The 26,951-nt window shown below is 35.9% G+C and overlaps 6 protein-coding genes across 14 annotated transcripts; 2 read left to right on the forward strand and 4 right to left on the reverse strand.

The window, feature by feature from the left end:
* The first annotated feature begins 1,514 nt into the window (after window positions 1-1,514).
* On the forward strand, window positions 1,515-4,696 carry LOC107432093 (F-box/kelch-repeat protein At1g57790). 3 transcript variants are annotated; one of them, XM_016043157.4, is made up of 3 exons: window positions 1,515-1,672; window positions 2,772-3,893; window positions 4,451-4,696. In XM_016043157.4, the coding sequence occupies exons 1-2, from the start codon at window positions 1,641-1,643 to the stop codon at window positions 3,868-3,870; spliced, it is 1,131 nt and encodes a 376-aa protein (XP_015898643.1). In that variant the 5' UTR covers window positions 1,515-1,640; the 3' UTR covers window positions 3,871-3,893; window positions 4,451-4,696. The 3 variants fall into 3 exon arrangements, with proteins under 3 accessions (XP_015898643.1, XP_015898644.1, XP_015898645.1); XM_016043158.4 differs by having other exon boundaries at window positions 4,457-4,696; XM_016043159.4 differs by lacking the exon at window positions 4,451-4,696 and adding an exon at window positions 4,117-4,412.
* A 758-nt stretch (window positions 4,697-5,454) lies between these two features.
* On the reverse strand, window positions 5,455-9,697 carry LOC107432092 (heterogeneous nuclear ribonucleoprotein Q). Of its 3 annotated transcripts, none has more exons than XM_016043154.4 (9): window positions 9,550-9,697; window positions 8,031-8,501; window positions 7,810-7,926; window positions 7,463-7,603; window positions 7,144-7,317; window positions 6,612-6,819; window positions 6,340-6,515; window positions 6,109-6,194; window positions 5,455-5,942 (listed from the first exon to the last, which is right to left on the reverse strand). In XM_016043154.4, exons 2-9 carry the CDS (start codon window positions 8,430-8,432, stop codon window positions 5,801-5,803), a joined length of 1,446 nt encoding a protein of 481 aa, XP_015898640.1. In that variant the 5' UTR covers window positions 8,433-8,501; window positions 9,550-9,697; the 3' UTR covers window positions 5,455-5,800. The 3 variants fall into 3 exon arrangements, with proteins under 3 accessions (XP_015898640.1, XP_024935374.1, XP_015898641.1); XM_025079606.3 differs by having other exon boundaries at window positions 8,031-8,823; window positions 9,550-9,694; XM_016043155.4 differs by having other exon boundaries at window positions 8,031-8,584; window positions 9,550-9,693.
* A 664-nt stretch (window positions 9,698-10,361) lies between these two features.
* LOC107432089 (replication protein A 14 kDa subunit B) lies at window positions 10,362-17,822 on the reverse strand. Of its 5 annotated transcripts, XM_048465085.2 has the most exons (11): window positions 17,074-17,818; window positions 16,846-16,932; window positions 16,634-16,741; window positions 16,170-16,436; window positions 15,736-15,819; window positions 15,331-15,547; window positions 14,985-15,070; window positions 14,567-14,754; window positions 14,362-14,491; window positions 11,489-11,747; window positions 10,362-10,758 (listed from the first exon to the last, which is right to left on the reverse strand). In XM_048465085.2, the coding sequence occupies exons 1-11, from the start codon at window positions 17,677-17,679 to the stop codon at window positions 10,694-10,696; spliced, it is 2,097 nt and encodes a 698-aa protein (XP_048321042.2). In that variant the 5' UTR covers window positions 17,680-17,818; the 3' UTR covers window positions 10,362-10,693. The 5 variants fall into 5 exon arrangements, with proteins under 5 accessions (XP_048321042.2, XP_015898649.1, XP_015898647.3 ...); XM_016043150.4 differs by lacking the exons at window positions 10,362-10,758; window positions 11,489-11,747 and adding an exon at window positions 13,516-13,918 and having other exon boundaries at window positions 17,074-17,822; XM_016043163.4 differs by lacking the exons at window positions 14,362-14,491; window positions 14,567-14,754; window positions 14,985-15,070; ... (4 more) ...; window positions 16,846-16,932; window positions 17,074-17,818 and adding an exon at window positions 12,795-12,951.
* Window positions 17,823-18,108: 286 nt separating this feature from the next.
* On the reverse strand, window positions 18,109-19,116 carry LOC107432097 (uncharacterized). Its single transcript, XM_016043166.4, has 2 exons — window positions 18,685-19,116; window positions 18,109-18,510 (listed from the first exon to the last, which is right to left on the reverse strand). Exons 1-2 carry the CDS (start codon window positions 18,832-18,834, stop codon window positions 18,361-18,363), a joined length of 300 nt encoding a protein of 99 aa, XP_015898652.3. The 5' UTR covers window positions 18,835-19,116; the 3' UTR covers window positions 18,109-18,360.
* Window positions 19,117-19,253: 137 nt separating this feature from the next.
* LOC107432091 (signal recognition particle subunit SRP54, chloroplastic) lies at window positions 19,254-24,428 on the reverse strand. The gene is made up of 15 exons (XM_016043153.4): window positions 24,192-24,428; window positions 23,946-24,078; window positions 23,618-23,685; window positions 23,438-23,539; window positions 22,703-22,855; window positions 22,515-22,592; window positions 22,309-22,434; window positions 22,070-22,172; window positions 21,483-21,583; window positions 20,552-20,689; window positions 20,324-20,467; window positions 20,137-20,212; window positions 19,916-20,001; window positions 19,709-19,834; window positions 19,254-19,553 (listed from the first exon to the last, which is right to left on the reverse strand). Exons 1-15 carry the CDS (start codon window positions 24,360-24,362, stop codon window positions 19,446-19,448), a joined length of 1,713 nt encoding a protein of 570 aa, XP_015898639.3. The 5' UTR covers window positions 24,363-24,428; the 3' UTR covers window positions 19,254-19,445.
* A 102-nt stretch (window positions 24,429-24,530) lies between these two features.
* On the forward strand, window positions 24,531-26,808 carry LOC107432090 (putative pentatricopeptide repeat-containing protein At3g11460, mitochondrial). Its single transcript, XM_016043152.4, has one exon. It carries the CDS (start codon window positions 24,667-24,669, stop codon window positions 26,572-26,574), a length of 1,908 nt encoding a protein of 635 aa, XP_015898638.3. The 5' UTR covers window positions 24,531-24,666; the 3' UTR covers window positions 26,575-26,808.
* Window positions 26,809-26,951: the final 143 nt, after the last annotated feature.

Consider the following 26,951-nt stretch of genomic DNA (forward strand, 5'->3'; position numbering starts at 1 on the left):
ATACACGCGTGGAGACATGCATGAAATTGAGTGCAAGGTGACGACTTGGAGTCTAACTAATCTTTGTAAACTTTTGTTTGGGCTTTGGTTGGCCCATAATCTACAAGAAACCAAAGGTGTGGAAGAATCTATTAAAATATATTGAATAAAGAATCTAATATTTAAAATGAATTTGACTTGCCTATTATATCTCCCCCATCCAAGTAAAATCTTCTACTAAATTATTAATGATGATCTATTAAAAAGGAAATTTATTAATGATGAGTTTTTGAAAAATATAAGGTGGAATTTGTCCAAAAAAAAAAAGAAAGAAAAATATATGGTGGAAAGGCAAAAATAGCCTTAGTCTACAACTCTATATTACAAAATTAACCATAAATTTATTTATTTCACAAAAAAATAAAAAATAAAATTTTTTGAAAATTTTTTTTACTCTTCTCAATTCTATTAAAAAAAATCAAGTTAAAATAAAAATCAACAATTACAGTTGCGCATCATCCTCCATCATTGGTTAACTTTTCCTTCACCATTGACTAATCTATCGAAAAAATTAAAAAAAAATAAACATGTGAAATGAAAATTATTGCGTACCTTAATAACGCCTTGGGCCGTTTATATAAACTCATAATTTGGCTTTAATAGAAAATAAATAAATAGATATATATATATATATATATATATATATATATATATTTTAAAAAAATAGAAAATGTTCTAAATAGCATCCTTAATCTATTTAGATATTTATTGTTAAAATAGATTAATAGAAAATGTTCTAAATAGCATCCGTAATCTATTTAGATATTTATAGTTAAAATAGATTAAACTACAAAATTCTAATTGTTTTGTAATTGATGGCATACTTTCCTTATTTATCAAGATATTTATGGATTAAATTTATTAAGTCCACATGATATTTGACATGCGAATCGCATTGAGACATTTTATTTTGTAATTATCATTTATCTTTTAATTCTAACTATCTATATATATATATATATATATATATATATAAAGACTTAATTAACAAGATACTTGGTGTTTATAAGTATTTTTTAAAAACTATTAAAATTAGAAAAACAAATTTCAAAATTTGAATTTGTTTTTTAAAATTAAATTATTTAATAAAAGGGAAATTAATTATAGACTATAGTTTTACAGTTTGTTATTTTCTTAATTAATATACAGTCAACGTTTAATCAACAAACAAAAAGAATTTTGCCAAAAAAGAAACAATAAGAAAAAGGAAAAAAAAAAGAAAAAAGAAAAAGAAAAGGGAACTTGCAACAAATAAAAATTGAATAAAACATCATGCGCAATTTAAAGAAATAATCCGTGCGAAAATCTCAGAAAGTCACCGCAACCTCATTGAGAAGTCAACGAACATCGATCTTATGAAACATGGCGTGGTTATTATAATTTTTCTGCGTTGTCACGCAACGATTTGCTTAAGCCCAGTGTGGAGTGTGAAAGCTTCCGCACCTGATCCAAATTGTAGCACAGGTGTAGCCACCTTCACTTGCAAATTCTACAAATGGCTTTCTCTCTCACTTCTCTCTCAACTTTCTCTTTCTAAACCCTTAATATCTCTCCCTATTCTCTTTCTTTGTCTTTGTGTACAGGCACTCATTTGGTTCACTATGGCTGGGAGAAAAAGGAGGAAGATTAAATTGTATGCCTTTCTTTGTTACTTTAGAGTTGAATATCAATTTTGTTACTGCATTTATATGCTTCTTTTTTTCTTTTCTTTTTTTTTCTCAGTTTGCTTGCTTAGGGATAGGGCTTCTTGAAATTGAGGGTTTTAGGGATTTGATCAGTCTGGGTTTAAGATTCAATGCGAATGTGTTTTCTTGTGCTAGTGAGTTTTGGGTTTGAATTGTTGAAAATTGAAGTCAATTCTGAATATATTTTGATGGGTTTTCAGAGGAGTATTAATATGTGGCTAAAGGGTTGATTCTAGGGTTTAGAAATTGGGAGAACCTGATGCTATGTTTCAACTTTACCTTTTCTTTAGGAATTAGTTAAATTTTTGAGAATTAGAGAACAGGTTGAAAATTTGGTGTATTTTGTTTTTTCCTTGCTGGGTTTTAGATCGTGGTCATTTCAAGTTCATAGTTCATCTCACAGAGTGTTGAATTATGCATGAGGTTATGTTATCTAGAGATAAAAGGGTTAAGTTGGGTTTGTGGGTTTTTAAATTGCTTGCTGTTGTCGTTCGAGCTTTTGATAAATGTATCATTGGCTATTGGTATTCCATGGTCAGTCAAAATACGGATTTTTTAACTAATTGTTTATTTGTTTATCTTGAATAAAATAGTTTAGTTTATCAACTTAACTAGTCAGCATAGTATTCTCATTTTATCTTTGATGATGGTGGTCATGTTTTCTTTGACATTTTCCCCTTAATGTCAATCACTTAGTTTGTATATTTCTCTTTTGTATAGTAATTTTAAAACTTTTAGTTATACCCACTATACAATTTCCTTATAAGAGATGGGAATTTTTCAACTAATCCTTTGAAGGAAAAGGCTTGTATCACGTTTTCATTTGTTCTTTTGGGAGGGCAGTTGGAATTTGTGATTTTGGTACAGGTTTATGATGTTCTGTTTGCAAATTCTATCTTATTGCTTATTTATATGTTTTTAACACCACTTTAGGTGCTTCTAGTAAATCTTTTAGTTCATTGTGGCATTTTTTTTTTTTTTTCCCATTTATGGATCTTGCACGACTGTGATCTGTTAGCACTTATCAGGATTTTGTGATGTATATAGGTTAGATGAAACGATCACAAAAAGTAAAGGAAAAAGAACTAAGGAAAAGAATGAGAAATTGGAGCTACAAACTTGGTCTGATCTTCCTACAGAACTTTTGGAGATCATAATATCCCGTCTAAGTCTAGATGACAATATCCGTGTCTCTGTTGTATGCAAGAGATGGCACTCAGTTGCTATTTCTGTCCGGGTGGTCAACCAATCACCTTGGCTTATGTACTTTCCAAAATTTGGTGACTCATATGAGTTTTATGATCCATCACAGCGGAAGACTCAGTCTGTTGAATTACCTGAGTTGACTGGATCCAGGGTTTGTTACACCAAAGACGGTTGGTTATTGCTATACAGACCAAGATCTAATCGTGTGTTTTTCTTTAATCCCTTTACTCGAGAAGTGATAAAGTTACCAAGATTTGAATTGACCTATCAGATAGTTGCTTTCTCTTGTGCACCAACATCTTCTAGCTGCATACTTTTTACAGTCAAGCACATCAGTCCCACAGTTGTTGCTATTAGTACTTGCCATCCTGGGGCAACAGAATGGACCACTAATAGTTACCAAAATCGCTTGCCCTTTGTTAGCAGCATTTGGAATAAGCTTGTTTTCTGCAATGGACTCTTTTACTGTCTGAGTCTCACTGGTTGGCTAGGGGTGTTTGACCCATTTGAACGTTCTTGGAGTGTTCTTGCTGTGCCTCCCCCAAGATGCCCTGAGAACTTTTTTGCCAAAAATTGGTGGAAGGGCAAGTTTATGGCTGAGCATAAGGGAGACATATTAGTTATTTATACATGCTCTAGTGAAAACCCTATTATATTCAAGCTGGATCAGACAAACATGATCTGGGAAGAGAAGCAGACTCTTGAAGGTGTGACCCTTTTTGCCAGTTTCTTGTCATCACATTCTAGAACTGACCTCCCTGGAATACTGAGAAACAGTGTTTATTTCTCTAAAGTCCGTTTCTACGGAAGGCGTTGCATATCATACTCCCTTGAGGATTCTAGATACTATCCTCGTAAGCAATGTTATGACTGGGGAGAACAAGACCCTTTTGAGAACATTTGGATCGAACCACCTCAAGGCTTTACAACCTTCACCTGAACAATGCTTAGTGAGAAAATTAGGTACGTTTTGACTTAAGCATTTATGATTTCTTCTGTATCTTTTCTTGCAGCATTAATTTAGTGGTATTGTTGCCAATATGTAACTACTTACTCCATGTGTTAGTTAGTATATTTCGGAATTTTATTTTCTCATATCTCTCACTTGTTCCTTTCTTTCTATGATTGCTTTTTTTTTTTTTTTTTTTTTTTTTTTTTGCTTCTTCTTCTTCTTCTTCTTTTAAAGGAAGCAGAGTAATTTCTGTGGACCTTTGCAGTGTAAAAAGATTCTGAATGTAACCTCTGGTATTTGTTTGCTGTTAAACAACATAATCAGGCCTTGAAAGTTGTTGCCATTATAGTTCTCTAGGTTCAACACCTGCATCCCCCAAATATAATATTGGTTTTTTAGCTTGAATCAACACAAATTCATAAATAAAGAATTGTGTACATCATCTGCTGCGCTTATGATCTTGAGATCTTGTCTACTTTTCAATGTTATTATTAATGAGAATTGATGGTTTGCTAACTTTAGTTTTGTCAGATGGGTTTTTTTGTGATTATGAAATTTCTTTATCTAGATGCAGCAATTTCTCAAGATATGAACGGTGCAGCACAAAGCAAAGCTGCATGACAAAGCGTGTACACTAGGAAGTTATGTTAGTGAAACTTGCAACTTGGGAGAAGGATCTATGCATTGGAATTTCTAAAATGTGAAAATTTAGTTGGAAAAGCCATCATGCTATAGGGATTATAATGGAATTACAGATGTTTTACAATGGATATATGTGTTATATATGTATTTTTTTATCTTTGATTTTTGGTTCTGGGTTGGCTTTCCTTACTCTCTTGAAGGCTTTTGCTCATAATTGAGGTTTGAAGAAAAAGATGCATGGCAATGTAGTATGGTGCATAAAATTGCATGTTCTGTAGATCGGTTGTGTCAAGCCTAGTAGCAAAGCCACTACTTTCACGGGCAAAATTCCATAGTTTGAAATTTGGAGCCCCACACGCCTGGAAATAAAAACAATAACAATAATAATAAAAATATAAAAAGTTACAATTGGCAACCTGGAAGTGTGGGAAGATGACTTCTAGTTCTACGATGGATCAGTTATGCAGCCGTTTTAGGTATTTACATTGCAGTCCATAATAATACTGGACCTCGTCTTCTTTCTAAATTTGGTGGTCAAGTTTTTTGGGATTTAAAAAGCAGGCTATTTGTATTTCAAGTAAAAATAATTTCTAAAACGAGTTGCTCAATTACTTAAGAGTTCTGCATTTTTTGGTTTCGATCGTAGCAATCAAACAATGTTGGATATTGAAAAGCATTGGATTGTTGATCTTCCTTCTTGCTCCTCACCTAAACTTCATTTCCATACTTAAATGATTTGGATCTTCTCTTCTGTTTCACACTATTTTTTAGGGTGATGCATGTCTAGACACTAATTCCATTGGAATAACCGTCGTTTAGTTCTCTATTTGCATCAGGTTAAGCAATCTGCCCTTGGCATTGTTTCTGGCAATCATGGTTAGTTGATTTCTGAAATATGCTTAAGATCATGGTACCAAAAAGAAATCTCTCTGATGAAAAAATAAAATTAAATAAAATAAAAAGAAACTATTTTGGAGTTGTAGTAGGCATTCATTGACTTGACATTTTGTCTTGTACTGGGTTCTCTTTCCATCAAGAACAACGAGCTTTTGATAAACGAGGATCAGAACCGAAGGCAGCATGAAACAAATATAATTTAATTTTTGATACATACATAAAAGTGGTTCAACAAATTTTGTCATGGCGAGATCCTGCAGTTGCCATTGGATTTGACTTTAGCTGCAATGCTCCAATTGAATTAGTTCTCTTTTTGGCCCCCAGAGTAAATAACGTTTACCCAGAATATTCTCTTCACTTTCCACTTTTGAGTCACTACTTAATAAGGGTGATATCGATTGCGCCCTCGGCTGCTCTCACTGCTACGTCTTCCACCACTTGAGCTCCCAGCTCCACCACTTCTTCCACCTCGGCTCTGTGATGGAGGGGTGTGTGCTTGCATACCAGAACCAGGCTGTTGCCTGTAACAAAATGCAAAAGTTCAACCTTGTTTGAGAAAATTGCAAAGTGGCGACAGGCTTATTACGGGATTGAGAGGAACAAGGGTGTAAATCCTACAAGAAGAAACATAAAAAAAAAAAAAAAAAAAAAAAAAAAGCCTATGAAAATGCAAAAGAGAATACTTACAGAACATATCCAATCCTTCCATCTGGCAAAAGCATTGGCATCATTGCCATGCCAGCAGGAGTGGGCCCCCTACCATAGATCAGTGGCTGCAAAATTTTAGCACCTATATCAGCAAAGGAATCTAGACAAATCAAAGAGTAGATAATTTTTGGAAGATATCACTGTATCTACAGCAGACCCTTCTCATGATACTTGAAATCAGCACTTCTAAAGTATACACCGAAGTCTTACTTGTCCAAAACCTGCACCACCAAATCCTGCACCCATAGCACCATAAGCACCACCAACCATACCATAACCAATGCGAGTTGGGTAGTTGGGAAGTAAGGTAGACTTATTTGAATTTGCTGCTCCAGGAGACTTCTGATCTGCTTGTGGTTTTGCAAGAGAACAATCCAAAACTTGACCTTAAAAACAGAGAAATTCAATCGAGAGTATCAAAAATGTTAATTCATGACGAAGTAACACAGAGAAGGGATGCAAAGAGTAAGAAAATGAGCTACCTTCAATTTCATATTTCTCAGTGTTCTTCAATGCCTTCATAGCACTTGTCCTTTCAGCAAAGTGCACAAAGCCAAATCTGCTCCTTTCCTGACCTGGTTTGGCAGGTGGAAGAACCACTTTTGTGATCTTTCCATGATGCTCAAATAGCTGTCTTAGTTTATCCTGAGTTATATCTTTTGGTAAATTCTTGACATAGACTGCCTTAATCTGTACCAAACAATAGTCCGGATTCAGCAACTCTTAAAGTGAAGATCACAATGCAAACAATATTAGTGTAGCATGCAACACATGCAAACCAGAGTTTCAATGAGGTTTAGATCATAGGGTCGCCGCTGATATACAAAAAGAAGATAAGTAACTTAACTACAATCAACTTCAATTTAAAACATATAAAAGAGCATCAGTAACTATAATCAACCATCTGATATCACTTTCACATATGTTTCTTTGAAATCCAACAGATAGCCATCACTAAACAGTTACCAGAGAGACAATTAAAAATGCACAAATCAGAAGCATAGAATAGATAACCTGCGAAGTAGCAGATGACTCCACATTCCTAGGGTCTGCCCAGCTCACAGTTGGAGCATTGTTGTCAAGCTTAAATTTTGGGTTTGACATCTTTTGTCTAGAGTATTCTGCACACGCATGATTATAATATTCGATAAAAGCAAATCCACGATTCCGACTTGAGTTTTGTGGGTCCTGCAGTAATTAGGAGTACTGAACTATCAACTAAAGTAAATTAAGGCATGCAGAAAATTCATCTCTAAAAATGTCCTAAATTCTAAATTTTGAAATAAAACATATTATGAATAAACCCAATAGGAACCATAAGCAAGATATAAACCTTCAACAGTTCCACAGAAATGACTCCAGGTCCAATATCAGTCACAACCTTCTTCATGTCCTCCTCTCCCCAATTTCTGGGGACATTACCAATGAACAGTCGGTGTTTTGCTTGAGATGTTGAGCATCTTACCTTTCTTCCCTGAGAAAAAAAAGAGAGGTTCAACAAAACATATTAGTGCTATGAGAAGTTGGTACTCATTCATGCATGTTTCATGGAAACCAAGTTATAAAAACAGAAAGGCATCACTCATCCATGCCTACATCAGCAGCAGCATGACCACAAAGTGAAAAGCCATAGCTGCAAATATTTGAAGAAGAATGCTTGACCAATAACAGTTTAGTCACCTTTAATTCAGAATTATTCAGTTCCTTGATGGCCTTAACAGCAAATTCCTTGGTTCTGAAGGTCACAAAGGCATAACCTTTGGCCTCACCTGAATCTTTACCCTTCATTATCCTAACCTGTTGTCAGCAACAATAACATTGCTATTGTCAGCAATAATAACATTGATAGTCTTAACATGAGGCATGCAGAAAAGCACTTGACAAACAACAGCATAATTTACCTCGGTGACTTCGCCAATAGATTCACAAAATCCCCTTAAATCCTCCTCAGATGCATCATGAGGAATGCCACCAAGGTACACTTCTGAACCATGAGGAGGAAGCGCGAGAAGCTCTGCATGTATTTTCTGCTCATCTTCTGATTTGGCCTCAGCACCTTTTATCTCCTCATCACCATCTGAGAAATTTTCCTTATCAGCAACCTCCTTGTTTTCTTCCTCTTCCTCAATCTCCTCTTCCTCTTCCTCTTCTTCCTCCACTTCTTCCACTTCCTCCTCTTCCTCTACTTCTTCATACTCAACCTCTTCCTCCATTGTCTCCTCTGGATCATTGTCTCCATCAAGGTCTACCAGCTCTTCAGATTCCATATGCTTTCCATCCTCACCGGTCCTTGTCCTTGGCATCTTATGTATCTAAAAAAAGGAAAGCTTGCAAGGCAACTGTGAAGAAAGCACAGATGCCAGAAGCATTCACTGAAGAAAGAATACAAATATGGAAAGGTCGAAACAATATGAGAGGCCAAACGGAGTTGCAGAGTAAGAATCTTCGACTGAATCTGTGCCATAATGTATGGCTTTAGGGAGTTGCAAAGTGAATGATTTTCTATTAAGGGAACACCCACATAGTAACAACAATAACAGAGACAGGCAAGAGAGAATTCTGAATGAAAACAGAGGATGATGATGCTCAAAAGGCGAAAAACAGAGCAGTGAATCTCTCGAAATATAGATATAGACAAGATATTGACAGTGTCCCCCTCAAAAAAAGGACAAGTTTATTTGTTTAGCAATCTATCTGGAAAATGCATCAGAAAAAGGAAAAAACCAAAACGGAAAAAATGAATAAGAAATCAAACAACATATGACGAAAAATTATACAAAATCATTTTAATTATTCTACCAGAAAATACAATGCAAGAGCAATCCACGGATTATAAAAATGTCTTGATTCAGAAAAACATTCAATGCTTGTGTCTGATTGTGAATGCATAGTCCTTATTCAATCCGATTGGAAATACAATTCTAACTTTGAAGTATGACCTCCAAAAAATTGATCGAAATCTGCAACTAAAATCTTGTAAAGTCATTTTGCCCTAGTAAGATAAATTTTTAAGCTTGAACTTTTCCCATATATCTAAAGAGGCTATTGAGTAGTGAATCCTAATATACATTTTACAGCACTGCATCTTTCTACTCTATCATTATATATGCATGGACCGGAGCTCAAAAAACCATTGAGAAATATAAATGTGAGATTTATAAGTTTCAATGTTAATATTTAAGCTGTTAATTCACAAAATACGAAGCGCCGTTAGACCATAGCCAACTGATTCTAATCTTTCTTCGCCCATTTCGATTGTTTCGAGATGACTAGGGTTTTGAACAATTTTTCTTTCATATACGCTGCTAATTGGATTAAAGGAGAAGAACAAAATAATTCATGGGAAAAAAACTAACACAACGAAAACATACAAATATTAATACGAATATATAAATAGATGGATTAGTTGGTGTAAAATACCTGAATGCTCAAAATCCAAAACAAGGTAACAAGAAAACTTTGGAGGAGAATCGCCTTATAACTTGAAAACCCTAGTTCTCTGAAACTCGAATCCAGAGGAAGACGAAAATAACGAATACGGATGAGATAGATATTGGGCTTTCACTTTAAATATTGGGCTCGGCCTTTTTCATAGGCCCCCCTCACCCGCCCCAAATGATTAACTCCAGATGGCTGACAAGTATAGGCAAAACAAAATTTGCCATAATAAATCATTTTATAGGTAAATAATACTTAGAGATATTAACTAATTTATTAAATTACTTATAAATGATAAGTATTATCATATTATTGATTTATTTTTTCACTTATCTTTTAAAAGATTGGCTTATCCGTTAGAATATATTAAAATTTCATTTAATAAAACAAAAGCATATCATCTTGGTACTACTTTTAACTTCAATTAATTATAAACAATAATTCTGAACTTATCAAATTTATTAACCAAATTTTGAATACTAAATAATTTAACATTATTTTATTAGATTTGTATTTCATTGTTTCAAGCCATTAGTAATTTGTCAATCATTGATAAACTGCCATATCATTGTAAAACACATGGAAAAGAATTTTTTTTTTAAATTTTTTTTTTTGGGTAATAATACATGGAAAAGTATTTGATTGATAATTTATGTCACAACTTTATTTTATTTTATTTGTAGGGTCTCAGCTTACTATGCTATGCGATCCTCTTAATTTGTTATAAAATATAAAAAGCTATAAGTAAAACTGAAGCCCTTTGATACTAATTTCTGTGATAAATCCAATCCAAATATAAAACCCAACTATTAATTATTCGATATAGCAGGCAATTTACAACGGCATTGCAGACAATTTGTTGAAAATGGAATCAACCTGTGAGGGTTAAAAGTATTCAACAGCTCATAAATGTAAAAATATAACTCCCACCGATCCAGCGTATATTGAATTGCGTGGAAGGTTTAAGGCTCTCTACTTGCAGATTACAATCGCATTCAAAAGGTTCAAGAAATATCCAAGAGCACTTTTAAAGACTACATGATTGGCTAAACATTCACGAGTATCTCCCTGTTTAAATTCCCACAGGTCGGAAGCACTTTCCAATACTTAGTGAGCTTCTTGTATCTCAAACGAACAAGTGTTTAAATTCCCCATTTGCAAGCTGACAAAGCTGATTGTAGCTATGCGTGTCTGCCAAGATGGAGAAAAAATAAAAATAATAATAATAAATAAATAAAGAAAAAAAAAAATCAGTATTTCAGAAGCCACGAGAGAAGTGAATCAAACAATTTTCTTCAAAAGCCAAATAACAACTACAATCGCAATATGATGTCATAAATAATGTCAACTTCCAACAAGCACTTGCACTTTTGGAGTTTGCTTATTGATAGTTAAACTACTATGACTTAGCTCCTTGCTATTAAGTGTGAATTCAATAAATAAAATGTGGAGGTTAGAACTTCAGAGATATCAATGTAGAATGAAGAAACTTCTACTGGATGGTGGAATGAGTACTATACAGCATACAGACATGTATGCAAGACGCAAAAACATTTTGTAATCCACATACAAACTCATCTCAGGGGTTGATTTCAAGTTGCTAGTTATGCTTCCATAGTCTTAGCAGCTGTTTAACAACTGTAAGTATGTTTTGGGACCTACATGCTATCTTGCACACAACTCTCATACTTCCATTGAAACTGGAAGCTAAAGCCATTTTCTATTATCGTTCTTCACCCAAATCATAAACATTTAAAGCAGCTTTCCACATATATAAAGAAGGGCTTATAGATTAACCATTACTTAAAGAAATACAGAAACAATCCTTCAGAAGATTTCGAAAGAAATGAAAGTTTTTAGTCACTTCTAAAATAACAACAATTCTAGGGCCTGGAGGTAATGGAAGAGTAAAAGCCCTTACCAATTGTATCGCCAAAATTGGTCCAAACTTCAGCACGAATGGATTTTTCACTGTCAGCAACACCAATGACCTCAACAAAAGTTGTGAGGGCAAAGGGTGGCGATCCTTTAACAACTAGCTGGTTTTCATCTGTAGATTTTCCAGTTACATTTCCACCATCAGATCGGATAACCTGAATCAATGCCCGAACCCTCCGTCCAACATGCATGTGCAGCAGCTCAGCATTTACGAAAACTGCAGGGTTTGATGTATCCATATCCTGCAAAACCATCTAAGGGTACCTTCTTAGGAACCAGTGTAGTCAGGCTAAAAAAGGAAAGCTTCCGTGTCCCAACTGCAGTACAGCCATGCAACTAATATTATCCTTACTCATGAAAAGCATATACTTGTATCTCTCTACACAGCTGAACTAGAATACAACTTCAAGAGTCACTACATAATAGTTCTTATACATTTTCAGAGACCGATTTTCTGAAGAGGCTTTCTGGATGTCTCTTCACTAGAACTTATAGCGTCTAAGTATATACATAAAAGCAAGTGTATCATGATTACAGCTACAACAGATACATCAGCACTCATTTTCCAGCAGCTTCAAGGCCAGAAACATGGGAGACAAATCTTATTCAAAATCAAATTTATGAATACAAACATGCTTCTTCCAAATTCAAGATATAAATATAATTACTATGTTAGCATTTCTGAGAAAAAGTGTAAGAGACCTGGCGAATCAAATTTCACAAGAGAGAAATCTGGTGTCACAGTAATGGACATATAAGAAAGACATAAATCGAGGCAAGCAGCAGAGGCAAGATTAAGTTGACCTAAAAGATATGAGGTATTACTTTTCAGAATAAAAACAGTGTAGACAGACAACTAATAATTAAAGGACTTCTACGTAACAAATAATTACAACTTTACTATAACTTGCTAATCAATTAATCAAAGTTAAAGTTAGGAGACTTAAAAAAAATTAAATAACCAGGGTAAATTGAAGAATTCGAGAAAAAATGAAAAATTAGAAAATAAAATTTGAAGACCCAAAATCAATGCCGAATGGTGAAGTTGTTTTCAAAACTGAGAGTTAGAGTTCAGTTCAATTCCTGGATTTTTAACAATTCGAAAGTTCCTGCTAGGGTTTTTATCAGAAAAGAATCAAGTCACCGTGTTTGGATGCCGAGAAAAGTGACAAAAAGAAGTTGGGAATGAAAAATTTTAGCGATGTCATTATTTTCCAAACATTTTTTTTTTTTCCTCGAGCTAATCCAAAAGAAGCGACGAGTATATCTAGGGTTGGAAGAGTGTTTACCTGATGCTGTAGAGAATCAGAGCGACGGAAAAACCGTTCACGAACTAGACAAGTTCAAAGTTCGAGCCACACAGGGCGGGTTCCAAAGGCGCTAAAAATGAAAAAAAAAAAAATAAAGCAAGTTTGTCATTTCTTCTCGTACGTGTGAAGGTTTTTAAATACACCGTCTACCTCATAGATAAAGATTGTCTGTAGTCGATACAAATTAATATCGTGAGCACGCACTCCTATTTTCCCACCTTGTCATATGAGCCCTCAACTTATCCATCTTTTTTTTTTTTTAATTTCAACAGAAAATTTAAAAAAAAAATTACAAATTTACAATGCACTTATTATTTTTCTGAGACAACGTGAATATTTATTAATATTTTTTGCGAAACAACATTCAGTCTATGTTGGAATTAGAATGATTATTGTCGTTTATATGCATCAAAATCATAATTTACTTCATACTTTATTTTATGTCTCTTCAGCCTCTACCTAATTGAAAACTTCATCTCTCAATAATAGTACAAGTCCATGGTAAAATCATTTAAAATATATATTCAGATTTAAAGTTTAATTCTCGATATAAAAGTTTCTAATAACATAGATAGATTTCTTTTTTTCTTTTTTTCTTTTTTTTTTTTTTCAAGAGACTTAGTTTCCAATTGCTTTAATATATTTGGAAACTTTGATAACTACAACTATAATGAATTATATAAAATTGAACACAAGAAGATAGGACCATCTTCGATGATTAATATTGCTGTGTAAGAGCCTTATCATGAAACATATCAACACTGTGATTGTACTCCGCTAAGGACATTGGCAATTGATCCATTTCTATCTAATTTCCTTGAAATAAGCATTGAACAAGAAAATTCATCACAATGAATTCAAGCATCACAGCACGCAGATCGCATTCCAAAGAACTTGATCTTTCACAATCAACTGAAGCATGGCCATGGCCAAATTCTGTATCCACATCCCGTTTGTCAGATCACAATCCCCGTCGATAGCACTGACTCGTACTGACTAGTCAAAAAAGTGGAGGGAGTTAGCTCCTCTAGCCTCCCATCATCTAAAATGAATACTCTTTTAGCCATCTTAATGGTTTCCAATCGATGGGCAATCACCAGCACCTGTTAACATAGATTTCTTCATCCATTTAAACTACTCTATTCGTTGCAGGCATAGTGACAGACACATAACTAGAAGCATAGTAGCGATTGCCCGTACCCCACATACATACATGGAAACAAACAAACTAATACATTTGACAAAGCCATGGCCCCATGGCTTAATCGTTGTAAGGCTTTCTATCTTCATAATGGCAGGCAGAATACTCACTCCATATTTAATGGCTAATCGCAAAGTAATGGACTTGGAAATACATGCATGACTCATATGGACTGTGCGTATGCTATCACAAACTTGCTATGTACTAAACTGCTCACATTCAGAGATATTCTTAAGAAAACCAAGAAAGTGTTGCCATGTAAACAGGCAAAAAGGTTTGTGAATTAAAGAATCCAGGGGTGAAGAAAGCATGTCAGGCTAGTGGAATGAATTGTTTTGTTCTTACTGTATGATTTTCCATCAAGCGCTCCACTGCTTGTCTCACTAATAATTCAGACCTGCTATCGAGAGAAGAAGTAGCTTCGTCCAAAATCAGTATAGAAGAATTCTGATACAGTGCCCTTGCAATAGCTAGTCTGCATTGAGAGTATGCATAGATGTTAACTAACAAATTTTGAATATCAGAATCAGGTCCTAAATTCAAGCTTTACCTTTGCTTCTGGCCTCTACTCAAAGCTGAGCCCCTCGGTCCAATGTTTGTTTTGTACCCTTCTGGAAGCTTTCTAATAAATTCATCTACATTCGCAGTTTGTGCCGCCTTCTCTACCCTCTCCATGTCAATATTTTTCATCAGATCCCTATATCCAATGTTTTCAGCGACTGTTCCTGAAAATAACATCTAGAAACAGACTTTGAGATAAAACTAGAAAAGTCAAAATTAAATATTAGCAAACAAATTCATGATGATTACATATAAGAACACAAACAACCTATGGTAACGTTCAAACTTTTTGCTAAATTATTTTTGAGAACAAGCAAGTGAAGGTCTTAAATATGAGATACCTTTTTCTTCCCCTTATCTCTGGTTAAGAAAGGATATCCAACATTATAAGATCAACAGTTACTCACTATATCTTGAGAAACCAGGGAAACATGTCGCCTCAGACTTTGCAACCGGATGCATTGGATATTATGACCATCGATAAATATACAACCTGTTAACAAATTTTTTTTTGGCAGAAAAACCATTTAACATTGGAATATGTACATGCACCCTCAACAAAAAGAAAAAGCAGCTTCAATTCTCTAAATTAAGAACTAAGAGGCAAGTTTTGTATAATGCACTAGGCTTTGGCTCTATTTTAACAGGTAGATTAAAGTGGGATAAAAATAGTTTTTCAAATTGAAACTTTCAATGAAAAGACAATAAAAGTTCATGGCTGAACAAATAACAATCATAATCTCAAATACTCACCTGATGAAGGATCATATAGCCGAAGAAGTAGTTTTGCAAGGGTAGTCTTTCCTCCACCAGAGGGCCCAACAAGAGCAACTGTTTCTCCAGCTTTGATGTGCAGGTTCAATTTATTCAAAACAAGAGGCATATTGTCCGCATACTTAAATGAGATATCACAAAATTGCAACTCTCCTGCAACATGGTTGAGATCAGCAGCATCTTGGTTCTCCATTACCTGTGTCGAAATAAGTTGATAAATCAATCTAAGCAGCAAGAATATTTATAAGACATAAAAAGACTTCTGCAAATATTCCAGCCATCCTATTTCCTAATTTTTATTTTACAACAAATGGTCTCCCAAAGTTAACTGAAAATAAATATACAAGTTACACTTTTTGAAATACCAATCTAATCCTAAATTACCATTGATTTGAACCTGGTCATATCAAATAGGCGCTCAATAGCTGGTTCAACTTGCTTCAATTCATTATATGCTCTCCCAACACCCTGCATGATTTTCTTTACATTCAGATTGGTAACCTAAAAAATCTCCTAAATGACTCAACCAAATTATATACACAAGTGGAATTAGCAAAAATGCTTTAGACAATACAAGAAAATAATCTAATTAAGCAATTTCCATTCATAAATGCAGAAAACTAAAGTTAGTAGTATCTTTCAAACTTTAAGATGGTGAGATCAAAGATATTGAATGAAACCTCAAGGCAGTTCAAAAATTTTAGGAAATCTGAATAAAAACCTCCAACACTGATCAAGGGAAGAGACAACTGGGAAAAAGTTATCATAGGGGAAAAAAGGAAAAAGAAAGCAAAGTTCTCAACGGTATCCAATATTACCTGAATTGGCTCAATCAAAAAAACCAGTGATGTTAAAAATGAAACCATGCTACAGCTGTCAAAAGAACCTCTTGAAATTGCAAGTGAACCGGCAAAGAGTATACATAAGGCTCCAAAATATAAAATCTGTATGATCTGGGGAACAAGCGCCTTCATTTTCCTCTTTTTCAAATGTGCAGAGAGGTCGGCACGAGCAAGCATCTGAAACCTAACATTCTCACACAGCTCTGCATTGTTCACTTTCACGGAAAGAATTGCAGGAAGGATCTAAAATATGATAATACAACAGCATAATTTGTACCAGGATCGTGCAGTCACATAGAAATTCCATGATCCAGACTTATAAAACTACAATGTCAGATACAGAGAGCTAGAGAGATATCACAAAATACTGAGATTTCAACGAATACAACAGAATTAGGATTGGTTTAACAGATAACAATAAAGAAAATAAAACAAAATACCTCATTTAAATAGGCTGATATGGAAGCTATAGCAAGATGTGCATCCTTAGATATCTTACGAAGTTTCTCGCCAAGATGGGCAATAACAAGAGCCATGCATGGTATCACCTACCATCATCCAGCAAGCACAGCCTTATTAAGCACATCGACTTTAAGGGCTAGAAAACTATAATATATAATCATATTGATACAGAATAATGTAAAATGGTTACCGTTGCCGATATCAAAGACAGCAAGGGGCTGATGGCCAACATCTGCATCCCCATTGCTATCAGCTGCAAAGTACTGGGTACAATAGTCTGTCCTAGAACCAAATAAATAATCAAAGTATTAAGAAAGAAAAAGCCTAAAATATTGAAGAGAAGAGACTATGCATAATCATCAATAAAAAGTAGCAAATTTTATCAGTGCCACTAATTAATTAGAAGACCTATACTCACATTGAGCAAAGCATATACAGTATCTGCAACATCAGAGGCTTCGGATGTAATCCTATGAGCAATATCTCCCGCCGAGACACCGCCGCTACCTTCAAAAAACGCCAAGTCTCTCTCCAAAACCTTGTTGAAAACTTGAACTCTAATCTCGTAGACGGCGCTCAACGCCGCGTCCCAGAGAAACGCTTGCTGCCAGTAAGACGCTACATGCCTTGCGAGCACTAACAAGGCCAAAACTGAGCCTTCGCTCCTCAATCTCATACCATCGAAGTTGCCCATAAAAGCTGAGGCTTTGCCAATGTTGGCTACGACCTTGGAGAGAGAATAAACGGAGACTAGGCTGCAGAGCCATCCAAAGAGAATGGGAGTGCGCTGGGAGAGAACGTAAGGTTTGAGGGAATTGAGGGAATGGAAGGTCTGAGAGAGAAAGTGGGAGTTTTGGGTTGTGGGCTCGGAGGGAATGTAAGAAGGTACTTTGGAGGAACAAAAGGGTTTAAAGCTGGTTGCAAGAGGAAGTTTAAGTTTTGGGCATGTGGGCAAGTAGAAAAGAGGTTTGAATTTAAGAGATACTGGTTGAGATGGAGGAAACGGAAGGTGGATGATGGACATCGTTCTTCAGCAGGAAACATATGGATTTTTCTTTCTTTTCGGCGTCTATAACCTCCTAACTCTCACAGCCGAGTTTTTTTTGGCAAAGAAAAGTAAGAGTACAGAAAACATATATTGTAAATTATTAAAATTTAAGGAATTCCTTTTCCTTTTGGATTAAAACGAAACTTCTTTTTTATTATAGGAAACATATAAGATTTTTTCACAAAAAAATAGTGTGTATATATATATATATAAGATTTATTTTACATCATTTACTGCTTGTTTTAAGAACTTGCAAATGTGCTACCATTATTTCTCTTTTTAATATTGATTCCTTTACAAACCACCCTCCTCTGTTTTATTTTCTCACTGCAATGCTCCCTCCTCCCTAATCCAAATTAGGATGAAATACTGAAAAGAAAAATAAAAATAGAAGATGATAATATGTATTGGTAAATAGCTCGTTTGTGTTATTCATATATTTATGTATATAATTGCCCAAAAAAAAAAATGCATCAATTTTTGTGCATGTTTTCACCACTTCCACAAATCAAAATACCCTGTAAGCACTTAGCCCAAAGGAAACATGGGATTCACAAAAATAAAAATGAAGACCAAAAGTAAATCAGAGAAAATAATGGAGAAAAAAAAATTAAAGCAAAAAATCTGCCACTGTTACAAATGCTAGGTCTGCCATGTTCATTTCTCTCTCAATTTCTTGGTTATGGCAATGACGGCCCCTGCCACAGCCAAGATTACCCCAGATACTATAATTGTTGTTTTGAGCGTCTGCAATGCATCATCCTTCTTCCCCCTTGCCTTTTGCTTTTCTTCAGCCTCAACTCGTTCCTTAAATATACAATATACGACATTTTGACTAGCGTGAATAAAATGGCATTCCAAAATTCAATGAAATGGGATTGTCAAATATTTGAGAAAATAAAATAATAAAAATTCCATTTTTATTTTCACTGCTGTGTAATAAAAAGTGTGAGATTTGAAAGCGTGCGCGCCAAAGACTACCTTAATCTCCAAGGAAGTAGCTACTTCGGACGATATGGGGTCGACTTCCAAGCCTTTTTTCTTTGTTGGAGGGTTCAATTCGCTGTCGACATCGGCAGGTGGGAAATCCGATGAGTCGGAAACTGCTTCTGCTAACTTGGGGCTTGCCATTTTTCTTTCAGAGGGAAAAGCTTGCCTTGGAGCTTTTGTTTTGCTATAGCAAAGCCAGAGAAACAGAGAGAGAGAGAGAGAGAGAGAGAGAGAGAGAAGGAAAAAAAAAGAAAAATAAGACCCAGTCTTATTGACACGTGTAAGAATTGAGACCCTGCCTCTAAAGACGCCGTTAGGTTTGTTCGGCTTTTACCATCTCCAACTGCCCGGGAAAACTGTCGGACTTGGTGGAACCCAATGACCATTTTATTTTATTTATTATTATTCTTATTATTTCTTTTTTTCAGTCAATGCTCCTCCTCCGAACTAGTCTCTTGTGATCTTTAAACGATATGAGGGACAAGATAAACTATAACACTTATCACTCAAATATATAAATTAAAAAGTAATTTGGAATTTTTTTTTTTTTTTTGTTAGCATAAAAAATGCAAGCTTGGTGATATTATTATGAATAAAAAATTGTGAAATGAGAATTGCACTACAAACCTTGTGAGAGCAGCTTAACTCTACTAAAAATAAGTCGATCTCTCTTGCATGTCTGTCATTAATAGTAGAAAGAAATTACAGACATTAATAAACTCCAATGAGAATTCTTCCTTTGTTTTCTCAGTTTAGTTCCTAGCCCCAAAGCCACGAGGACTTGGCCTCTCTGATGATGACTCTACAAACTGCCTCCTCGACCCCGATTTTCGCTTCCTCCTTGCAGTACCAGGAGGAGCCTGATACAGAAGAAAAACAGTAAAAGAAGCATCAGAACTGAACTTCAGCTCACATTGCATTTGAAAAACCATGCAACATTGCCTAATTAGCAATTTCAAAGGGATAAAAAAGTTTGGTTAAAAAAACAAGAGAAGGAGAGAGGAAAATAAATAACCTTTTGTTCAGCTTTGAGTGCCTCCTCAAGATTGTTCAGTGCGGGCATAGATCCGCCTTCCATTGCACCCATCAAATTCTTCATGCGAACCCGCATTTGGAAGAGTTGAGCAACAAGTTGGCTCACCTAAAGTTAATGTTGCAAATGTTCATATGTTATCTAAATGACTGATATTATTGTCTTAAATCAGGTCGCTCCTGCTCATACCTGCTGCTCAGTTTTTCCAGACTCTTGAGCAATTCTTTTCCTCCTTACAGGAGACTCTGCCAACAGTTCTGGATTTTCTCTTTCCTCTGCAGTGAAAGAAGAGAACCAGCAACACCACAATTGATAAATAAAAGGAAGAAACATCACTGGATAATCAGCAAAGCTAGAAGCAAATATCACTGGGAGATGGTATTAGTAAAAAGGTGAAGAAAATAAGAGACCAGGGGTCATTGCTTCAATCATTGCTTCCATAATCTTTAAGTTCTTCTCCGCTTCTCGAACTTGTGCAGGAGTAACCTATTTGCATGAACATAAACGGATAATCATACAGAGTTACAAGAAATGTTGCTGAAGGAATCAATTATCTGGTCAAGAAATGAGGACAAATTGAAAAACAAGTCTTCATACCTTTGACATACCAGGAATCATCCCAATAACACGGGTCATGGACCCCATCTTTGCAACAGCACGAGTTTGCTTCAGGAAATCATTGAAGTCAAACTTTGCACTCATTATCTTCTTTTGCAAGTCTTCAGCATCTTCTTGACGCATCTATATAGACAACTTGATTCTTAGCATACCCATTTTGTACACTCATGGATACCTACTATAATGGAATTTTTTACAAAAACGTACAATTTCTTGCGCCTTCTCCACAAATGAGAGAACGTCTCCCATTCCTAATATTCGTCCTGCCATACGATCTGGATAGAAAGGCTCAAGGTCTTCCATCCGCTCTCCTCGCCCTACAAGCTTGATTGGCTTTCCTGATACCTACCGTCAATTAAAATTATAGTACAATATTAACTTAATTTCTTCACTTAGAAACATTTATTTTGTAAAACAACTGCCGCTAAGAACAATCAAGAATAGTAGCATACTACTCAATTATTTATAATAACTTCATAAGTCTTTTTCACGTTTGTTCAAAGAAGTTGAGCAACTATATTGAAGACAATTTTAAATACATATCAATATGTGATATTGTTTACTTCAAAGTGTCAAAGGGGGATGCAAAAGAAGCAGTTAATAGGGGTGAAAGTGAATCTATGTAAGAAATTTTATTAAAACATGTTATGATACAATTAGATATAGAAACCAACTATACATATCTAGAACTTTGTTTTGATAAGCAACAAAAAATATAAAGTCAAGTTAATATATGGATAGAAAAGTGCGCCAGGAATTCTTGAAGTGGACACAATGCACTTGGTCTGGAATTGTTTTATCATTTTTTGATATTAAGTTCAAGAGCCATAAGAAACTTCCCTAAGGGAATCAGGGAGGCTTGCAAATTTTGAGGGAACCAAGTTCCAGCAAGATTAAACTTGATGCTTTTAACTCTGGTTTTTGGAACAAACTGAACAGCCGTAAATCATTCCTTTTGTTCAACAAGATTATCTAAATCAATGAGATATTCCTAGTTGGCAGTTTTTAGAGACTTTCAATAGCCCCTAAAACTCTAGTTACCATTAACTGCAGACATACTATAAATTATTCTTACAAAGCCAAAGTATAAGATAATATTATATGATGAACACATAATAATTGTAGCAAAGTAGAATACCTCTTTAACACTCAAAGCTGCTCCTCCTCGGGAGTCTCCATCTAGCTTTGTCAAAATAGCTCCAGTAATCCCAATTTCGACGTTGAATGTTGTGACTAGGGCTGTAAAGCTCAGAAAAAAATGATGAGATTTCAAATTGGGGAACAGTTGACACACACAATATGGGATTCATATATACAATATAATTCAAATGAATAAATTCGGAACAAAATAAGAATTTGGTTTGTTTCTAGGAAGGAGGACCAAGCAAGCTAATCACTTGTAATTATAAACTTATCAATGACAAAATTCTCAGTCATCGTAATTGATTCATTTAAAGAGCACATTTGACAGTGCAAATGAATTGTTTACTGACAAATTCCAGTGAGATAATTATCACATGCTACAACATTTAAACAACAAATATTACGAAGATGGTTGATCCCCATGTATTAGAATTCATTCAAGATGGAGGAGCAACTTATTAAACAGAGTGCAAGCAGATTAGGGTTGTGCAAAGCAAAAACTTTACTCCTTATACTTACTAAAAAGCACTAGTGTCGAAATATTCCATGCCAAATGAGTAAAGAGAAAATAAAAATAATCACCTGCAGCCTCCTGGCCAGTCATTGCATCCACAACAAGCAAAACTTCTGTGGGATTCAGTGCCCGCTTTACATCTTTCAACTCATCCATCATTCCTTTATCTATCTATTAGGGGAGGGAATAATAATAATAATAAAAGGGCAAAATCCAGCTAAGATCAATATGAAAAATAGTGAACTAGCTGGCATTATCAAGACCTCCTCTCAGAAACATAAAATCACTATAAATATACTAGTATTACCTGAAGCCTTCCAGCAGTATCCACTATTACTACATCTATATTTTTCTTTTTGGCCTCCTCTAAGCCTTGTTTAGCTATTTCTGCAGGTTTAATGTCAGTCCCAGCAGCATATACAGGCACTTTCACCTGTTATAAGCAATTACTCAATATGAGAAAGAATTGGAATTATAAAGTTGGTTGCTTTAAAGGAAATGAACATTCAATACCTGTTCACCCAGAATAACAAGTTGGTCAATAGCAGCAGGTCTATACACATCTCCAGCTACCAGCATACAACTCTTCCCCTGAAATTGATGCCATGTTGTCAGTAAGGTTAAGCAAAAAAATTGAGCAATAGAGACATGAAATGATGTAATAACAACACATAGAAAGAGGGATGCTTGAGGACATGCACCTGTTTCTTAAGGTAAAGAGCCAACTTTGCACATACTGTTGTCTTTCCAACTCCTTGTAGACCAGCCAATAAAATAACAGTGGGCCCAGATTTTGCAAAAACAAGTTCAGACACCTCTCCACCCATTAATTTCACTAGCTCATCATGTACAATCTGCATGATTAGCAGTCTACTAGTTTCATTACTCACATAACTCATCACTGTGAAAATTCGACAGAAACTACCCAGCATTTTCTGGAATTTGTACTTGACCAATGACCTTGTCATTTAAATTTACTAATCAACTAAGTTCTCCAATCAAAAAATATTGTACCAGTTAACCAGTTTTTGCAATTATTTGCTCATCCAGAAAAGAAGCTTCTTTACGAGAAAGGATGGTTTTTGTTTGCAATGCAAAAAAGCAGAGAAAAAAACATTAAAAATGTAACAGGTTAAAGATTAAGTAGAAAAGAATGTTATAACCATGGGCATCTCCAACACAATGGGATGGAATTGCAAAAAGAAGTCTATCAATTCTAAAACTCTTATTAAGTCCCCAAATGCATTCCCACGTTATTCCTAGCTGAATGGAAAATTCGAGTTAGCATTCAAGAGACCGGCTTTTCAATATACTAAAAGAAAAAGGTTTCTCATTTAAGTTGAACTTTTACTCAAAGAGCGAAACCAAATGATAAATTAAGGAGAAAAGTAGATTGATTTCTTTGTGAAGAGCAATTAGTTTATCAAAATCCACACCTTCACCAATTGCTGATCCGGTTTCACCCCACGGATAAGGCCAACACCAACAGCCTGCTCACTGACGGCTTGCACAAACCTTCTTACAACAGGAAGGCTTACCTGTTGGGAGGGCAGGATTTACCATCTTATTGGAGACATAAATTTTAAAATTAACCATAAGAATGCAAACTCACTTACATCTGCTTCCAAAAGAGCCCTCCTAATATCCCGCATAGGCTCCACAATATTTTCTTTAGTCAAAACCTCTGAAGCACATAGAATTCACAAATAAACACAACTAACAGCAAACAAAGATGTCCTCGAGATTCAAAATTTAACCAAAATAGGCATATTGGTAATATGGGAAAAAAAATATCTAGAAGGCATTTGCATACTTCTTCATATCCCAAAGTTGCACGTTGTTGGCACATTTAGTTGAATTAAGAGTTTAAACGAATAGAAAGACAAGCTGGAAACTAAGCAGCCAAAATTTGTATATAAGAAAAACGAAAAAGAAAAACCGAACCTTCTCCTTTTAGCTTGTTCCAAGCTGCTTCGAGGCCGCCGGTCAACTGCCCAAACATTTCTGCTCTTACAATTCCACGCATTTCTTTTCTAGTGGTAACACTTTTGGAATTTACCCAACACCATATCTCTCTCTGAGAGGGGGGGGAAAAAAATCATAAAAATATGTTTTCTAAATCAAAATTCCTAGGAAAGAAAATACCCAGTAACTTGGGCAACCAAACGGTGCTTTAAATTTCTCACGTACCGTGAATAAATTCCTGGAAGAGAGAGAAGCAGAAAGGTTTGAACCACTCCAAGATGAGCAAAATCTAGCTGAACTCTTCGAATTGCTATGGCTTTTAGCGATTGAAAGAGAAGGAGAAGCTGCAGCCGTGAAATGCCGAGAAGCAGCGGCAGGAAACTGTACGGCTTCCATGGCCAAATGGGTTTAGGGAAAAGGTACTCAAGCTTCCTAGTTTGTGATTCTTATCCGTCCACCATATCTGATTGAAAAATGCTGCGTAACACGGCTCGTGAGAAAGTCACGATCCACGTGGCGTGGTCCCCGCATTAATGGCCCACCCCGTTGATCATCTAACTAACCAGAGATGGACACGTAGACCGTGAAATTCTCACGGCCTTCACCTACAGTAGGGCCGTCCAACGAATATTAACGGTAGTAAAGAACCCCTCATTTCTAGCCAAGTACCGTCGAAACACAGAAGTTGGTACCGTTATGTATGAGTCTTCAGAAACGCTGCGGATTGCCGCGCCTTCAAGCCGCCAAAGCTACTACGACAAGCACTGCCTCAACCACCGTCGTTCCCTGGAACAGTCGCCTGAGAGAGCTAGCGAACCAATGTCACTTCGCCGAAGCTCTTACTCTGTACCGCCAAATGCTCCGTTCCGGTCATCCCCCGAACGCCTTCACCTTCCCTTCCGCTCTCAAATCCTGCGCTGCCCTCTCGCTTCTCGTTACCGGAAAACTACTCCACGGCCACGTGGTCAAAACCGGGTGCGAACCCGAACCCTTTGTGCAGACCTCTTTGATTTCTATGTACTGTAGGTGCTCTTTGATCAAGAATGCACGTAGAGTGTTTGAAGATAATGACTCTTCGAGAAAGCTAACGGTTTGTTACAATGCTTTGATATCTGGGTACACCTCAAATTCGAAAATTTCGGATGCGGTTTTGTTGTTTCGTAGAATGAGAGAGGCAGGACTGTCGGTTAATTCAGTGACGATGTTGGGTTTGATTCCGGGTTGTATTGACCCGGTGCATCTGGGTCTTGGGATGTGTCTTCACGGTTGTATTATTAAGAGTGGTTTGGACATTGATTTGTCTGTTGGGAATTGTTTGCTCACCATGTACGTCAAATGCGGGTCAGTTGATTATGCTCGGAGTGTGTTTGATGAAATGCCAGGAAAGGGTTTGATTACTTGGAATGCAATGATTTCTGGGTATGCACAAAATGGGCTTGCTACCCATGTCTTGGACCTGTACCGGGAAATGGAATTTCTTGGCATTCGTCCTGACCCTGTGACACTTGTCGGTGTTCTATCTTCTTGCGCTCACCTTGGTGCCCATGGTGTTGGCCGTGAGGTGGAGCAGAAGATTAAGTTTCATGGGTTTGGTTCCAATACTTTTTTAAGTAACTGTTTGATTAACATGTATGCTAGATGTGGTAATTTAGTAAAAGCTCATGCTATCTTCAATTCCATGGTTGAGAAAAGTATAGTTTCTTGGACAGTAATTATAGGTGGTTATGGAATGCATGGACATGGAGAGATTGCTGTTCAGCTCTTCGATGAAATGGTAAGGACTGGAATTAGACCTGACAAAACAATATTTGTGAGTGTTCTTTCTGCCTGTAGCCATGCAGGACTGACTGAAAAAGGCTTGGAGTATTTTACTGCAATGGAGAGAAAGTATGGGCTGCAACCAGGTCCAGAGCATTACTCTTGCATGGTAGACCTTTTGGGTCGGGCTGGTCGACTCAAGGAAGCTGAGGATATGATTGGATCTATGCAAGTAAAACCAGATGGTGCAGTATGGGGAGCACTCTTAAATGCCTGTAAAATTCATAAAAATGTAGATCTAGCAGAGTTGGCTTTCAAACGGGTGATTGAGCTCGAACCCAGGAATGTTGGTTACTATGTATTGTTATCAAATATATACACTGATGGAGAGAACTTGGAGGGCGTATTAAATGTTCGTAAGATGATGAGAGAGAGGCAGCTTAAAAAGGAGCCGGGGTACAGCTATGTTGAATTGAAAGGGAAAGTAAATATTTTCTTGGCTGGGGATAGAACTCATCATCAAACAGTTGAAATATACAAAATGCTGTACGAGTTAGAAAGTTTAGTAAAGGAACTTGATGAGTATAAGGAGAACAAGATCCAAGGAAAAAACGAAGAACTACTGATTAGTGAGGGTGTGCACAGCGAAAGATTGGCAATTGCATTTGGGCTGTTGAATACTTTGCCAGGTACAGAGATTATTGTGATAAAAAATCTGAGGGCATGCAGGGATTGTCACTTGTTTATAAAGCTGGTTAGCAAGATTGTAGACCGGCAGTTTATTATAAGAGATGCAACTCGTTTCCACCATTTTGAAAATGGGATCTGTTCTTGCAAAGACTACTGGTAAGTTATTTTCAGAATCCAGTGACTCTGCTCAAACAGCCAGTTCTCAAAATTTTCTTAGCATTCTGGCAAATGGAAGTAATGCATTGAAACACATCACGATTGGAAATTCTAAATACTGCTGCTGACACGTAAAGTTTAAGCTGTTTAGCTGACTATTAGCCAGCACTGTTCCAATTTTTTGCTGGGTAGATGAATTACTCGATGCTAATTTCAGTGTGGTACAAAATGTTATTAAGATCTCCATTCTGAGGCTCTCAAGCATGCATCATATTCGAAACAAAATATCTATGAAAATTTCTGAGTCCGCCATTATGCCGGCAATTTTTTGTGGAAACAATTCCCTATTCTTTAAGCCAAATAAGAAATTGAATATGGTAT

Source organism: Ziziphus jujuba, chromosome 11, assembly GCF_031755915.1.
Source record: "Ziziphus jujuba cultivar Dongzao chromosome 11, ASM3175591v1".
NCBI lineage: Eukaryota > Viridiplantae > Streptophyta > Magnoliopsida > Rosales > Rhamnaceae > Ziziphus > Ziziphus jujuba.

What these genes read in the sequence shown, in the direction of transcription:
- LOC107432093 (XM_016043157.4), top strand. Translation starts at nt 1,641, where the DNA reads ATGGCTGGGAGAAAAAGGAGGAAGATTAAATT. An exon ending in AAAAGGAGGAAGATTAAATT is followed by an intron (nt 1,673 to 2,771) that starts GTATGCCTTTCT and finishes TGATGTATATAG; the next exon opens with GTTAGATGAAACGATCACAA.
- LOC107432097 (XM_016043166.4), bottom strand. Translation starts at nt 18,834, where the DNA reads ATGGCAAGCCCCAAGTTAGCAGAAGCAGTTTCCGACTCATCGGATTTC. An exon ending in CTACTTCCTTGGAGATTAAG is followed by an intron (nt 18,511 to 18,684) that starts GTAGTCTTTGGC and finishes TGTATATTTAAG; the next exon opens with GAACGAGTTGAGGCTGAAGA.
- LOC107432089 (XM_048465085.2), bottom strand. Translation starts at nt 17,679, where the DNA reads ATGTCCATCATCCACCTTCCGTTTCCTCCATCTCAACCAGTATCTCTT. An exon ending in CTGTATATGCTTTGCTCAAT is followed by an intron (nt 16,933 to 17,073) that starts GTGAGTATAGGT and finishes GTTCTAGGACAG; the next exon opens with ACTATTGTACCCAGTACTTT. An exon ending in TGACCAGGTTCAAATCAATG is followed by an intron (nt 15,548 to 15,735) that starts GTAATTTAGGAT and finishes ATTTCGACACAG; the next exon opens with GTAATGGAGAACCAAGATGC.
- LOC107432092 (XM_016043154.4), bottom strand. Translation starts at nt 8,432, where the DNA reads ATGCCAAGGACAAGGACCGGTGAGGATGGAAAGCATATGGAATCTGAA. An exon ending in CTATTGGCGAAGTCACCGAG is followed by an intron (nt 7,927 to 8,030) that starts GTAAATTATGCT and finishes TGCTGACAACAG; the next exon opens with GTTAGGATAATGAAGGGTAA. An exon ending in TGAGAAATATGAAATTGAAG is followed by an intron (nt 6,516 to 6,611) that starts GTAGCTCATTTT and finishes TCTGTTTTTAAG; the next exon opens with GTCAAGTTTTGGATTGTTCT.
- LOC107432090 (XM_016043152.4), top strand. Translation starts at nt 24,667, where the DNA reads ATGAGTCTTCAGAAACGCTGCGGATTGCCGCGCCTTCAAGCCGCCAAA.
- LOC107432091 (XM_016043153.4), bottom strand. Translation starts at nt 24,362, where the DNA reads ATGGAAGCCGTACAGTTTCCTGCCGCTGCTTCTCGGCATTTCACGGCT. An exon ending in ATACTGCTGGAAGGCTTCAG is followed by an intron (nt 22,173 to 22,308) that starts GTAATACTAGTA and finishes CTCCCCTAATAG; the next exon opens with ATAGATAAAGGAATGATGGA. An exon ending in TGGAGAAGGCGCAAGAAATT is followed by an intron (nt 20,468 to 20,551) that starts GTACGTTTTTGT and finishes TTGTCTATATAG; the next exon opens with ATGCGTCAAGAAGATGCTGA.